The sequence below is a fragment of the Athene noctua genome, chromosome 6, assembly GCF_965140245.1.
Source record: "Athene noctua chromosome 6, bAthNoc1.hap1.1, whole genome shotgun sequence".
NCBI classification, from domain to species: domain Eukaryota; kingdom Metazoa; phylum Chordata; class Aves; order Strigiformes; family Strigidae; genus Athene; species Athene noctua.
Window position 1 is genome coordinate 18,070,777 of NC_134042.1, and position 15,805 is coordinate 18,086,581.

Consider the following 15,805-nt stretch of genomic DNA (forward strand, 5'->3'; position numbering starts at 1 on the left):
GGCTATTTTCAGTAACCTGCCTATGTACAGTATTCATAGGACTGCTACAGCATGGTGAGCCTAGATTATTACAAAGAAGTTTTATTCTAAGTGTGGCTTGTCATTAATATAAACAGATAAGTAAATATTTTGGTATAATCTGAATAAGTATGTTTAGTTTAAAATGTACCATGGAGTTGTACATGTAGGTGTATTTTTTGTTAGTGACCAGTGAAACTGTTCTTGAAAAATACAATTTAATATTTACCCATTGTAAGTTAACCAAACCCCAAATAAATGAGTACATAAATAAATAAGCAAGGCATACCATAGAAATTATCAGGACAATGAACAATTAGTCCTGTGGTTGAACAGAAAAAGAGATGTAAACTCAAATGTAGAAAACTTTTTGGCTCAGTAGGGTCACTTTGCCCAGTTATTTTGTCATAAAATGCAATTTCGAATAGCTGCAGATTTGTCTTCAGGAAATTTTGTCTTATGAGAAATCAGCAGTGCTGAGGTAGCTGCCTTCCACTTGTTTTATTAACCCTGGGATTATCAGAGTAGGTTGGCATAGGGAGTGATAAAGACTTTCTGCTCTTTCCTTATGTAGAGCTTCCTTTTGTGATATTAATCTATATCAAGCCTAGAAAACCAGGGGAGCCATGACCTGTCAGTCGTTTCTGACTTTGGCACCTGATGATTAAGCATAGCGGAGAAGCAAGTCAGGAGCTTCCTACAGGAAATGGCAGGCAGTGAGGCAGAAGACATTCTTCTGTGTTAAATCACTGATAAAGATGGGAATGATTCCAGTGCCCTTCGTCTATAGGTATGAATGCAACCCTGTAGTTGAAAAGGTGTCTCTAAGCTTCACCTAAGCCTTAGTATTACAGTCTGATTTTCAGGAAACTTTCTTCCTGCAGTAGATACCAATGACTTTTGCTGTTGACTTTATGATCCTTTATAATAAATTGAAAAGGTAAACACATGCTTTTTGTATGGTCTAAATTTTTAAACATTAAATCAAAAGTTAAATGTGTTGGAATACTTTGTTGCTGCTTGTTGTCTGCAATATTTGGTTTTTCAGTAAATGTTTTCGGTAATTTGACACAGTGGTGTGATCTGCAGCTGATTTCCCAGTGAAGGACAGCTTTCCCCATGTTGCTTATTTAAGATTACTCATCACAGCTAAATGGCTGACTGTAGAATGACCCTCTAATTTGTGTGGGGAAAAAAAAAAAAAAAAAGTAACTTTGAATTTCTACGGTACCAATGTGGAAATTTAACCAAACTTCTTAGAGGTCAGGAAGTAAGAGGAATATAAATTCCTGCAGTCTTGCAGTCTCTGTAGCTCCAAAAATAAGAAGAGGAACAAAAGTGAAGGCTTTTGACTGGAACCTGACCTAAATGTTACTGACTTTCTGAATATCAAAGGTGCTTAAGAGTACTTTGTACTTTCTTTATACGTGTGTTGTGGGAAAAAAAAAATATATATATATATATCCCAGACAGCTTCAGTTAATTTGAGTTATACGGTCGTGAAGATTTCCTTCAAGTGTTTTTGCCAGTATTAGCTAAAACAGCTCTCACACAGCATTACCTAGACAATACGTACAGATGAAAGTTACCAAAAACTAAGCCAGCAGAGATTGTTCTGGTCTGAAATAATGCAAGTTTGGGTGGAGCGCGGCCGGAGAGCCTGGGTGGTTGTTGCACAGTTAGCTGGGCCCCGCGGCGCGCCGGGTGTTACCCTGCCCACCCAAGGAGCTGCCCGCCCCTGGGCGCGCCGCCCGCCCTCGGCAGGTACCTGCGCTCCGCTCCCGGGAGCCGCCGAGCAGGGGCAGGACAGCAGTAACATGAAACCAGTCCTGTTGGTTTTTGTTCATGGCCCTGGAGGCAGAAATCTGCATTCCAGATGAAACCTGCAGCAAATCGGAAGAGAGCCTCTTTTTTTTTTTTTTTTTTTTTTTCCCTGCTTTCTTCGGCCTCAAGGGCGCTCACCCAAGTTGGCTGTGGCCGGCCGGGAGCGGGGCCGTGCGCCGGCCCCGGGCGGTGGCTGGGGAAGCCCCACGTTCGTTACCTCGGGTTTCCATTTGATATTTTTTGGAGATTATGGATTTACAAAAGAAGGTCTTTGTCGAAGTGGGAAGACGACGCGAAGGAACCCGTGAGGAGTTCTCCGCTGAAGCCCGCTCGCAGCTCGCGCACCGGCACGCGGAAGTAGCAGGCCGCGAGCGCGCGCGGCCCGGCGCGGGGGGCAGCCGGCCGGCGCTGTAGCCTCCCGGGGGGGACCTGCCGCCTCCGGGGCAGCGCCCGGGGGCAGCGGCCTGAGGGAGCGACCCGCCCCGGGCTGCGGAGGCTTTGCCCGGTGGGGCTTCCCGCCGGTCCCGGAGCGGAGCGCGGAGCTGCGGGGCGCGGGCGGAGGGGCAGGGTGACCGGGGGCGGCCGGCTGCCCCCGCGGGGCAGGGCAGGGCAGGGCAGCGCTGCCTTTGCGGCGCCTGTCCCGAGCTCAGTCTGCTCGCTGAATGCGTGGAGTAAATATTTGTTTAGCACTTAGCACTGCTAGAAGCGAACCTCTGTACTTCACGCAACATGGAAGAAGAAGGTGCGGTGCCTGGTTGTAGTCAGCTCTCGGACCTGGAGAAGAGAGCAGAAAGCGAACCCGATCCTTTCACTACGTTCTCTATGAAAAAACTTTTTGGATTTACAACTAAGTTTGAATCTGCAGCTTCCAAGGAAGAAACAGTGCTTAAAGCGTTTCAACCTTTGCACACCAATATAAATACTCATGCTAACACCTGGCATGAGAGGAATGATAATGATTGTAATGACGGTTCAGGAAACCAGCACGGCGTGAATACGACCAGTGGCCAAGCTGACCCAATGTCTGGCAGGCAAACTGACCTGGAACCGGAGTTAACCGAACAAAACGAATTGCTTCACCATTTAAGGTTTGTACAGACTTCTTTGTCTGAATCTGACAATGATGACAAGGATGCTATTCTTGTACAAGGTACTTTGGTTCATACAACAAGTGATACAGAATCGGACTCGGAGAGTAAGGACCTAGACGCCGATGAAAACAATACCAGCGAATCTGGGCTAAATAATGCTGCTTTGTGTGCTGAGGCTTTGGACGATAACAATCAAAATAAGGAAGAGTCAGAATCAGAAGGGCCCAGCAACAGTGATGACACTGTGGATACAGATGACATCGAGTTACACCCACCAGTTTCTAAGCAGCTCCCAAAAGAGCTGGATGGTGTTCTGGAGCATGACTCCAGTGGAAAAGACAAAATATTAATGGATGAGCGGTTCAGTCACTTGCTTGCTACAGGGGAATGCCCTCAAGAACTTCCAGATGAAGAACAAAGACCTTCAGCTGATAATACATCGCTCCAAAAAACGGCACTGGCTGAAAAGACTTTCCAGCTGCCCGCTTTCTTTAGTGGACTACGTGTGAGGAAAAAGGGACTAACCACAGAGGATGGAGAAACTGTTACAGAAATAAAACCAAGGGAGAATGATTTAGCTCTGCTTAAATTACGGCAGCCTGTTAAGAAATCCAGTATTACATCAGGTCTGACCACTAAAAAAAAATCAGCTGAACCTAAAGCAAGTCCTACTTTCCTGGAACAACTCTCACACTTGTTAAACATAGACGTTTCCAAGAATGAAGATAGAACTGAGGACTCTGGTGAGGGATCTGGGGAGACCGAGGACAGTGATGAAGCTCAAGAGAACAAAGCCTCTGGCAAAACAGAACGATTTCCCTCTGAGGAAATAAAATCAAGCCCTGCTGAATCTGCACTGGACGTCTTTAAAGCTTTATTCACACGGCCTCCCAAAAAAGAAACAACGGCAGATACCTCAGAGCTGGAAGCAATAAAACGCAAAATGAGAAATGAAAAAGAGTCCTTGAAAGCTGTATTTGAAAGGTCAAAATCAAAACCTGGTGATGGACCATCAGACAAATCTGTAGGTTGAATTAACTTTTTCTTCGTAAGATCTGGAAGTAGATGGATAAAAAATAATTTCTTGTTTAAAAATTATTGGTGGGGACTTAATGTCAAGATGTCAGAATTGTCCTCTTCTTTTGGCAATCTCAAATTTTGGATTCCCAACTGAAGAAGTCTTGGGGCTAATTTGTCAAAAATCTTGATCATCTGCCATTGTAGCAGAATCCAGTGAGAACTGGTGATAGTCACAGCCTTTCAATTAGAAGTGAGAACTTAAAAATCAGTTTCTGATTTTAAAAGATCACTACAAAACAGTTGCCTATATGTTAAGTATGGCTTTAAATCAGTTTGGTGCTGCAAATATTTACTGTAGTATTATTTAATAGTTTCTCAATCTCACTCTGTTTTCTTTCATTTTTTATTTTATAAAGTAATATTTCATTTTACCTTTAGGAATAATTCTATGATAAGAGCTGATACGAGAAGTTATGGGTGATTTTCAAGTTTGTCCAAGTTCTCAGTTTGTCCAAGACATAGATTTTAAAGTGATTTTTTTCGTATTTATGTGCGTATATTTGGCTTTGCTAATATTGATAAGCATTTAACCTTATCCAAGTATAACTTAGTGATTCCAATTAGATGACTCAAGTTATAGGTTCATATAAGCATTTGCAAGGTTAGTATTCTTAGTCACGTGGAGATCTAGTCAGTATATTTTTAAGAAATGAAAAATAAATCCATGCTAAGTTTTCATAGATAACGATAAATGAATTTTGAGTGTAATTTGAACTCTTTAATTAAATGAGTAACCCTTGGGTTAGGGTTCCCCAAACCAACATTCTTACAGCTACATCTTTGGCAGATCTAATCAGTGCAGAACCTTGTTCTTGTTGGCTAAAGGGAGAATTATCTGAATTATTAAATTCGCAGGATTTAACCCTAAACCTGAAGGTAGTGAAGTTAATTTGCTGTGTTGGTTGTACTTTCTTTCAAATTTTTATTCTTACATAAAATTAAAAACTTTTAAAAAATCTTGACTGACACCTGGGTAGACCGATAATACCAGTTTGCAGTAAATTACCAATGGGGAGGAGACAAGATGTTGGCGGCGGGGTGCACAGGCCCTGCGAGCTGTGCGTGCCCTTCCTCTCCCCTTCCCCTTCCCCTTCGCCTTCTCCCTCCCCGGCCCGGTGCTCCCCACTCCCCCGCTCCCTCGCTGGGCTGGCGCAGGCCTCTCTGGGAAGCTGTCACCCACACGGGACGGGGAAGAAGTGCAGGAGTCAGCGGGAGTGGCTTTTACAAATGTCAGCTTAACGTCCGGTCTACTACAAATGTAGCTTTTCTCAGGGCAAAGCCAGAGTAAAAGGGTCTTGCCTTTCCTTTTCTCTTGCTCGTGTGTGTGTGGGGGCATTTTCATACAGGGTCTGTGGTCATGTGGGGCCACTTTCATATAGGGTTTTGCTGTCTCTGCAGTTGCATCTATGCAATTACTTGTAGGACCCTGTTGTAAAACAGATTACACAAATGTTAGAGATAGAAAAAACCAAACACAATGTAATCCTCTAAAAGAATGCTTGTTTAGTGGGTTCCCCCCCTATTTAAAGGGTTATTTTAGCATTCCGGTTGACAGTGCAGTCCCATTAGCAGCTGCAGCAGCACTTTGATGTGGCAGCATTATGTGGTATGTGGACTGAGCAAGCTGCTGGGGGTGGGGCAGGAATTTCATGAAGTAGCTCTGCTTCCAGAAAATTATATTGTCAAATGATGTCTTAGGTGAATCGCACTAATGTTTACTTGTGAGAGGAACACAGATGGGTCTTTCCACTCTGAGAAAAAGATATAGGAGAAAACCCTAGTGTTCTTGACTTCTGTGCTTCACCAGAGGATAGACAGCTCTCCACACTGATGTGAACATTTTCAGTAAATCACTGCAGGTCACATGCATTGTGTTATTTTTCTCGTCAAAGTTACTGTTCTACACTGATTTCTTTGTATCCCTTCTAACTAACTGAGCACTGTTTCAGTCAGAGCGAGGCAAATAACCATTCTGAAGTACACATGTAGAGCCGAGCATGGCGGTTGCTGTTTTGAAATCGATTGATACCTGCAGACTTTAATTTTTTCTTGCATAATTTTAACAGCCTGACCTGAGTCCCTCAGAGCAAGATGACAAGACTCCAGGGAGACTCCAGACTGTCTGGCCGCCACCAAAAGCAAAGCACGAAGAAGTAAAAGTAGGATTAAAGTACACAGAAGCAGGTAAAACAAAGAGGTGAAGCATTTGCAGAAATCAGTTTCTGACATTTTTAATCTTGTTTAATACAGAGATGGTGATAAGTCACAGTATTTTCTTATCTGGAAAAACAGACCTTATGTTTTGGATGTGTTGTTTACTGCTACTTGTTAATCATCTGATTTTTAAATATAAATGGCTAAATCCGTGTTGAAATCTAAATGCTTGTCTGTACAAATTCATGAGGAAAGAAGTGAGTTTTTTGATAAATTAGGTTATCCATTTCTAAAGGGATTCTGTTCAAATGAGCAACAGGATAGTGAACAAAGGGAGACCCGAATGCATTTTCCATTGCCTTAGAATGTGTGGGGCAGTGGCTTTCCAGATTCTAGTCTGGCTGCAAATTTTCTTCAAGTAGTGTCCAGAATAAAAGTAATTAATACTATTACTGCAACTTGTGTATAACCAGAGGAATACTCATATCCGCTTAGTTTATAGCTAAACAGTATAGTGTCTTATACAAATGTATGAGAGGGTATGTCTGAAGCGCAGTGCTAACTAGTTATCAGATAAGCTTTCCACAGAAAAATATTTATTATTTTTTTTATATTTAGATAAATACTTACATATTTACAAGGGAAAAAGTGATTATTGTAGCCATCACAACTCTGTTTCAAATTTGTATTCTTAAATATAAAACAGGAAGTCCTTGGTACTCAGAAATTAGTCATAAACTGTGGAATTGTCTGAACCATGGAAACGAAAGGCAATAGACCATCTGTTCTTCATGTACCTGAAGGTTTTAGAAAATACCACCTAGAAAGGGCTAAGCGGAGTTGAAAAACAAGCTTTTAGGCTACCTTGCTGTGAGAAATTGTACAGAGTAATGCTGTATGGTTCTTTCCAATTCCAGTGGATATCCATTTGTCCTTGTATAGGAGAAAGAATAAATAGTAGTGGATCTGCTGCTTTGCATTGTTCAGTGTACTACCTCTTTCTCCCTCTTTCCTCAGTTTTCTCTGCCTTAAACTTCCTTTTTTGTAAAGTGAGCATAACACTGGAAGCATAAAAGTTGCTGGGAGATTCAGTAAACTTGGTTTTGACAGGAACAACATGGTTCTAATATAGACAAAATTGAATTTACAGTGCATCTGATTGGTCTGAGTCATGGGAGTCTATCACTAGATGACCAGGACAGGTATTCAGCTGTTGACAAGGAGTGCTGCAGGCTCTTTCTGTTACTCTTAGATTCTTATTATAGGCTATATGCTTGCCATATTTAATTCTACCCGAATATTTTTTTTTTTTCCTAATGACTATAATCATCTGTGGCAAAAACATATGTTGAAATAAAGAAAGGAAAGGAAACTGAACTAACAAAAGCTCCAGATTCTACTACTTGTAGAGAAATTAGGTCATGCTTCTCTGAAATTTGAGTAGGAAGGGCAGACTGGCTTAGAGCCCATGTAAATTGTTACTCTTTTGTTACTGTGATATTTTGGGTGGCAGTGTCATCAACATGCTAATGGTTAGTTTGCTAAGTCAAATTTTTATACAGACCAGATTCTGCAGTTCATTAGTCACTCCAGTGTCTGGCAGAGAGAGGGATTTGAATGTAAACAAACTGCTGGTGATTCAGCCAGGATGGGACAGAAGCGCTGCTTTTAAAGGAAATAGACAAAGACTACATTTGCAACATACGTTAAGAGTGCAGTAGAGTTCTAGGTGTACCTCAGTGATTATCAGGTGTGTGTTTCTTTTGGCTGTTCATGGATGCCCAGAAAGCAGTTGTGGAAGCAAGGACACTGCAAGCATTTGTAAGTTGCATGTGATGGATCAGTTACATCTGCTTTTCTGAGTGTTAGGGTGACTGTTTCAAAGCACTATGGGCAGGAATGAATTTATGCAGTCTCCTGCAGGTGAAGGAAGGTACTATTCATGGGCAGTGCTGATGGAATTAAAAAACCAGAGTTTGTAGTCAGTGTTGGTCTTACTGCTGGGGGGCAGGGTTTGTGGGTTTTTTAATGCATGTGAAAGTGGCAATACAACATTACTTCTGAACTCAGTATCTTCTCTCTGACAGTCGCTGGTACCTTCAAAATGGACATGTATACTGGCATTTCCCCTTATGCCCCTTCCCATCCAAAATTCCCTCCCAGACACCACCAGTACCTTAGGAAGTTCTGGTACACAAAGTGGGCTTCTTAATAATATGATATAAAGCATGTTAATGATCACCATTGAACTGGCTGGTCTCAAACTGAAACCCTATTTCTTACTGCAGTGTCTTGTCCTGACAGCTAAGATCAAATGAAAAATTCTTGATTTCAGAATAGAGTTCAGAAACTGTGTGTGTCAGGGATACTTGTGATTCCAGTCTTCCTCCACTGATGTTTCTGCATAGATGATTTTCTGTTACAAAAAATGCTGAAGTGACTCGTGTTAACTTTCAGTCAAGGATTTATGTTAGTGTTTTAATTTCTGTGGTTAAGAGTTTCATCTACAAGAAGAATAGAAATCTTATGTACAACAATAATAATAGGCTGAATTATTAGCTAAGTATTCATTTAACACATCTCTATATTAAGTTTAAACAAAATACATCTGTCACAAGTGTGATCACATCCAAGGATAAATCTGTGGACATTTGTTTTTGTACTTCTAAAATGGTGCAAGAATATGTACTTATTGTATGGGGTAGCATAGATTTTCTTCATTTGTCATGAGAGACTAGTATTTAAAGTAACACTGAAAATTTGAAAATTGTAATACTATAATCTCTCTTAGAATTCTGCACCAAGTCTTTGATTTACTTTCTTCATCACCATGCACTACGGCAGCTATGACAGGAAGGTAGGGATATTGAGGGAGAGGATTCTTGGCTTTTTGATCTTTTCTCATCTCCTTGCCATGTTTTTCCTCATTGTTCTTGTTGCCTAGTGGAAGCAAGAAATTCAGGCTTCATTTGGCCTACGCAGCAGACATCACAGTGACTCACAACAGCTTGGAGGAGTAGCTAACTCCCTCCTGAGGCTTGTAGTCTGGCTTGATGTGTGGGAAACCAACTGAAAAGCAGATGGACATAACAAGGAACACGTGTGTGGGACTGACTAGGCCTGTTAGGAGTATTAGAAGTGAAAGACGTTAGTGAACAAAATACAACTCTGTAACACGTTTTTTTCATGCCTTTGATAACATCTTGTGTAGCTGTAGTATTGTCACCCCAACACTCAAATCTTGAGTTGTAAATTTTGAAGTAAAAGGATGATATTATGATATTTTGGCATATTTTATGTTTTCTTAATCTTTAATTCCTCTGTTTCCATAGAGCAAGTGACTGTGTTGTCAACTGGCTCTCTGTAATTAACACAAGCTGCTTACATGGTTCTCTAGAGAAACCTGAACTTCTTTGAATTGTGTCAGTCTAAAATAACTGACGTCCAGAAAGGCTGTAGTACATTACACTGTTTATATTCTAGAAGACTAGAAAAAGGCTATTTTAATATCTAGTTATAGGTTTATTTCATGGAAATCTTTACCATGTAATCAAAGACATTTCTGTGCATATTTCTCTAGTCCTAAAGCTCTGTTCTCTTGTTTTCATTAGAAGTTTCTTTTTCTGTTTCCTCCATAATTATTTGAGAGATTTTTTCAATTTTTTAAACATTAAATCAGCTAGAAGGGTAGATATGTCAGCTGTTATATACAGTGAGAATGACTAGCCAGGTAGAGGAGACATACTGGTGTCTGTACTAAGTGAACTCATCTGTAATACTGGGTCACGTAGAATCCACATATAATGAATGTCTTAGATGCTGTGTATGACTAGATCACTTGCAGCCTCTCATGTCCAAGAAGAGGAGTTGAAACAGGAGTTCTGCTCCTCATAAAACTACTTAACGTTTGAAGAAGAGTCTCCACATTAAGGTAGTATAGTGATTCCTATTGAAAATGCATTTTTAACCATTAGGATCAAAATAGTTCTCTTACACAAAACAGAGAGAGTTTATTCTCTTGCTTAAGCAAAACAGAAATTAAAAAACTGATGAGAGAGAAGTATTTGACATTCCTGCTGGAGAAAATGTTTTTAAAAACTGGGTTGCAACAGAAATCCATTTAGTGCTTTTTTTCATTACATGTTTTCTTATTAATTCAAATGTTTGTATTTAATATTAAAAAGCCCTGTTCTCTAGCAGTCTGTTAGTGAGGTAATGCTATCTCTATGGTGCCACAATTTCTATAACAGTCTGTGATGCTGTAAACGCAATGTTGATGGTAAATTAAGAAAATCAGGAGGTGTCTGAGAAAACTCTTCTTAAACAAAAAGCATTTAAATAAATAACGAATGAAGTACAAAATAATGGCAGAGGTTTATTGTCAAGTCTCAAATATATTAAATCCTTGGTCCCCTATGCTTTGGGTTCCCAGCAAGAAAATCGCTTTATAGTCATGATGTAAATGGAGAATAGCCAGCTTATGTGAAAGAGAGGCGTAATGGTCTGAACAAAGAGATGAGAGATAACAGGGTATCTTATCTTTCTATAGCATAGACTTCCTTTGTGGCCTTGAACAATTTGTGTTTGTTTCTAAAAAAGACATAATGCTTGATGTTGTTAGTATCCCGAAGGAACTTCTTGTAACAGTGGCTGCTAACAGTTGGTTTCTTCTTAAAATAAAAAAAAGACTTAGTAACTTCAGTTTATTTGATTTTGGTGTGGTATTTGGAATTTAGTTCTGGGATTCTGTTACAAATTTTATTGTCACGAATTAGATAAAGCAGTACTACAGCAAGCAGAGTATTATGCATTGGTTGAAGACAGTGTTTTTGTGATTTAATCATCACCGGTCAGTTGATGTGACCTCACAGTGCAGGTGGGCTGCATAAAGGTTTTGTAAATTATTTGTCTACGTTTTACTGCATTTATTGTGCAGCATGACAGGCATATGTGGCTATGTTATGTCAGTGTTTCATATTCTGACAAATACACTAGCTTATTATTGAGAAGCTGAGTTTTTTATTGCAGGCCAGATTGTTGTAGCCATATTATATTCCTCTAGAGTAACAATGACATTTTCTCCCCTTCCTTATGCCAACTAAAGCTATAATTTTATGAATTTGGAAGGTATTGGGCATAGTGCTACTTGGAAATCTCTACAGTCTCAAATAGGTTGTTGTGCATGTGCTGATCAATGCAGCAACCACTTTTCCAGATTATGTTGGAGCCCTGTCTGCTAAGATTTACTTTGAAAATACTAAAAAAACCCCTCAAAACCAAGCAAGCAACAGAATCTTCCTTTGCTTTTCTCTCTCTACCTCAGCTGATACTGTCATTCATATTGTGCGTCTTGACATAGGAACAAAAAGATAGGCATGTGTTAATGCTGAAGTTTTGTTGTTATGATGCTTGTGTTCCATTTCCAGCCCTTTTACTACTTTCCTAATGACTTCAGGAAAGTTGTGAGACCTTTTCAAGCTTCAGTTTACCCATCCGTAAAGTTGGGATGAGATTCTCAACCTATTTTTCAAGCTAAATTAAATTCATTTTCTGTTTATAGGCTATTAGCATTTGATAGAGGTGCAGCATGGGAAAGAATAGTGACTTCCTAAACTTAAATCTGCAAAAAACCCCCCACAGTATGGTACATTTTTGCTAGTGAGAAGATGAATATATTATCTGAATATAATGAAGGAAAGCTCTGTGAATTGTTTCTTTTACTGTAGTTTTTATTTTGAAATATAGGCACCACTACGGGTCCTACAAATGTGACGTTGCAAAGGCCCAAAATGGTCACAGGGTTTTACAAGATTATTCTTGTTATATAATTGAAACACCGTGAAAGAGCAATTGTGTACAGCACAAGAAGAATGACTTCGTATTTTATTTCCATGGCTTTATTTCAAGCTATATGAGGCCCTTTATATAACAGAAACACTTCCAAGTTTTATGGAATTCACTTTCCTGTTCTCCAGTCTCACTGTTCAAGTGATCTGAAGTTCTGTTTGGCCCAGCATTTGAACATGAAAGATTAAGATACTAGTCTAAATGAAACCCAGGGTCTGAACACCCTGATGCTTTCTGAAAATTTGCACCTGGATTTAGAACTGCTTTTTGAGTTTCTTTTTAGTTAAATTTGATATCATCCCTGCCAAGTTTGTCCCCTCTGCTGTGGCACAGGCACTTACTCTTGTCTGTAAAAAAACCTAACTATTTTTTGTACATTTCTTAGTTTTATATATATCCATGTGTTAAGTTTGTCAACAGTTCTAAACTTGAGAATTGCTGAGAATATGTTGGGGAAGCAGTGTGCCTATGTGTGTGGATTTGTAGTGTGCCTACAGTCACCCACATACCCACCCACATTTGAATAAATATACGCTTATACTGCATGTATGGTATACATGCATTCTCAATGTGTGCTTACTATATATAGAATACAGTGATTGCAAAGGTGTTACAGATCTGGAACAAGTACTTTGTATTTTAAATTTGTGCTAGATGAAGTAGATAAAGTCTGTAACTCATCAAAGAAATTCTGTAATAAATTTGTTCCTCGTGTTTGCTGATAAGGTGTTGTTTGTTTACCGTATTGCATTGGTGAATGTGATCTTGTAATAGATTGGTTTTGTAAATATGAAGTAGAAAGTTTATTGAGAAAGAAATGAGCTCCAGCAGCAGTACCTCTAATGTTGTCTTCCTGGGAGGGTGAAAATGACAAGCAAAACTATTCATTTCTGCTGTCAGGTAAAATGAACTGTAGCTGTAACCTCTCAGAGGAGAGGAACGAACGATCAGGTAGATAAGTTACTTGGGTGACTGCTTCTGAATAGTGCTTTATACTGCTTTGCAGTCAGAAAGAGTAAGAACTGATTTCCATGACAGAGAATCAAGGGGTGGCTGTTTTTTCCTTCAGGAGGCTGCTTTTCTGTGGGTATCATTCTGTTGTTCTCAGGGAATGCAGTGAGTGTTGTGAAGTTACTTCATCTTCTGTAGTAAGTTAACTCTTATATCTTCTGTATTATCTCAGTATCCAGACAGTATTTAGATACTGGACTACTGGCTTGTTTAGGACTGTCTGTTCTCCACATGTCCCTCTCCATCTGTCTCCCTTCCTCCCATATCTTCTGTATTTTCACCATACCAGAATCTTTAATATGCTGAAAATAATTGAAATTTTAGGGATGAAGGGTTCTTCTTTCCCTGAAAAGTCTTTTTTTTTTTTTTTTTTTTTTTAAGTTGAAGTGAAGATGTCTGTTTATTTTGCAGTCTGAGGAACTGACATCCTTATTTGTGTTGAATTATGGGGCTGTAAAAGAGTTGAGCTTCAATGGGGAGTAAAGAAAGGAGGACAGATAGGAGTAGATGAAATGGGGTGAGGGAAGAAGGATTAATGTGTCAAAACTACATTCAGTATTGTTTTAGCCAACCCTCTGTCCCTGAAACTCATGTAATTCTAGAATTTCTTTAAGCACAAATCTGTTTTAATTTCCTAGTTCTAAAAGGATGCTTAAATGCAAAACTTGTTCAAATTGGTGTTCAGAATGTTTAAGAACATCTGTCTGTCAACTTTTTATAAACCTAAGCTTTGGGCTTTCACTGACCAGTCGTCTTGTAAAAAATGTGTAAGCCACAATTCGTCTACTCAGAATGCTGCATTCATGCAGCGTTTCGAATAAATGTCCATATTTCTCCCAGGGCTACTTCTTCTGTGTGAAAAACCTGCTTCATAAACACCATTCCAAGACTGAACAATTAACATGTTTTGGAAATTGTTCATGACTATGTTGATTGAAAGAAAAGCCTGAACATTTGCTGCTTTTTAGGACTGTAGCCTGAAAAAGCCTGGAAGGTCACATCAATGTGCCTGTAAAAATAAGTATATTAATAGTAAAAAAGGTGCAGCTGTGGTGAGTAGATTCCCTTCTGACACCTGGTGGTTAAAGGGGAAAACTTTAATAGGGAATATTGAAAATTATGGGACTAAGGGTTACCAAGGAGGGAGAAAAGTTTAAAAACCCCTCACTGTTCTGAAATGTAATGAAACAGCTCAATTAAATGTTAAGGATTTCCTTTATGCTACAGGGTGTGGTACATCTTGAGAGAGGTAGATTGCACTCAGTTTTCCAGGTTTTGATCTTTAATTACTTTTAAATTGTGTTAACATTATTTTGCATGTTTCCACATACTGAGTTTAATATGTAAGATTTTTTACGAAAATGAATGTACTGACAGTAAGTGACTATATGGGTCATTTATCTTCAAAGCTTCTACTTTCTACTTGAAGTTTTGAAATTGTGGCAGAGAAGGCTCCTAAATTGCTTATGCAGAGTTTGAAGAGTAACTGATCTATTTGAAATGTGAGTTATGAAGATTTCTGTGGGAAAGGTTTTCATATAAGATTTTACTTAAAATTATTCAAGTAGGTACATTGTTTTATTATCAAAGAAGAAAAAACTAATTTTTGCACAGCACAGTTTTGAACACAATCAGTATAATACGGAATAATATTTGAGTGTATATACTTGCTTTTTGCAACAGTTTTGGAGATTGAGAATGAAAATTGTCATTTGTAACATTGTGACCTGCTGTATCCAGTATTCCCAAAGTTGTAGGTTAAATTTTCAGATTGCTAGTTTTACTACTGAACACTTGTACCTTTTCTTTACGAAAGGGTGATGAACACTGCAGCTTGCACAGTATCATGACAGAGATTTACATGAGCATGCATTGTGTGTATTTGTAAATGTTCTTGCTGCTCTGTGTTCAGATAATTTCTGTGATTATACAATTGAACACGTTAAGCATTTACATAAATTACATAGGGTGTCCAAAACATCCAGATTTTATTTCATGTTTGGTTTTCTATGCGTTAAGGAAAAACATGCGTGCTGCAGTGTGTATTTTTGAAAAACGGTGAAGCATGCTTCATACTTTACTAATCATTAATATCTTAAATGCTTTTATTTCTGCCACCCAGTGGCATGTCATACATTGGCCACTGTTATTGAAATCTATAATTTTTTTAAAAAGTGCATGTTCTAGAAACAACTTAAAAAGCAACACAAGGAATTCTTGAAAGCATTTCCATCCCAAACATGTCTTCTCATCAGATTGTGTGAAATGAATCTGTGAGAAGAGGCGAAGCTTTCTGATCTATCTGCATTGCTTTCCTTGCCTTACCAGGCAACATGAAAAGACAATGAGTGAGCACCACTCTTATTTCCAATGGAAAATCTTGAGGAATTAATAAATGTAGTCATTCTACAGCATGTGATATTCAATTCTGTGTATATGTATTGAGCTGAGAGCTTTATAGAGATATTTGCAAGTTTGTTTTCATAGTAAGTGTTACTGTATGTGGCCTGTGGTTAATTAAGGAATGTCCATGGGATTTTTTACATGGTAGAGATTTATTTAAATACTTGCTATTTGATTTTGATTTGATTTAATTTTTCTGGGCAGTGCTAATATCTAGGAATATCTAGGATCACTTAAGAAATGAAGCCATTCATAAACAGTTGATAATTTATTGCAAGACAAAATAATATAAATAGGAGCTGAAAATACTGAGGTATATGTTTGTAGTAATGAATAAAAAGCAGGGAGTCTGCCAGACTCCTTGCTAGGATTCATAT

The 15,805-nt window shown here is 38.9% G+C and overlaps 1 protein-coding gene across 2 annotated transcripts in view; it reads left to right on the top strand.

Annotated features, from left to right (window-relative positions):
- Positions 1-2,495: 2,495 nt before the first annotated feature.
- Positions 2,496-15,805, top strand: part of LOC141962124 (formin) — a 149,109-nt gene continuing 135,799 nt past the window's right edge. For both annotated transcript variants that reach the window (XM_074909781.1, XM_074909782.1), the window contains exons 1-2: positions 2,496-3,957; positions 6,080-6,197. In XM_074909781.1, coding sequence (XP_074765882.1) covers positions 2,572-3,957; positions 6,080-6,197 — 1,504 coding nt within the window. In that variant the 5' untranslated portion in view covers positions 2,496-2,571. The remainder of the gene's footprint in view (positions 3,958-6,079; positions 6,198-15,805) is intronic.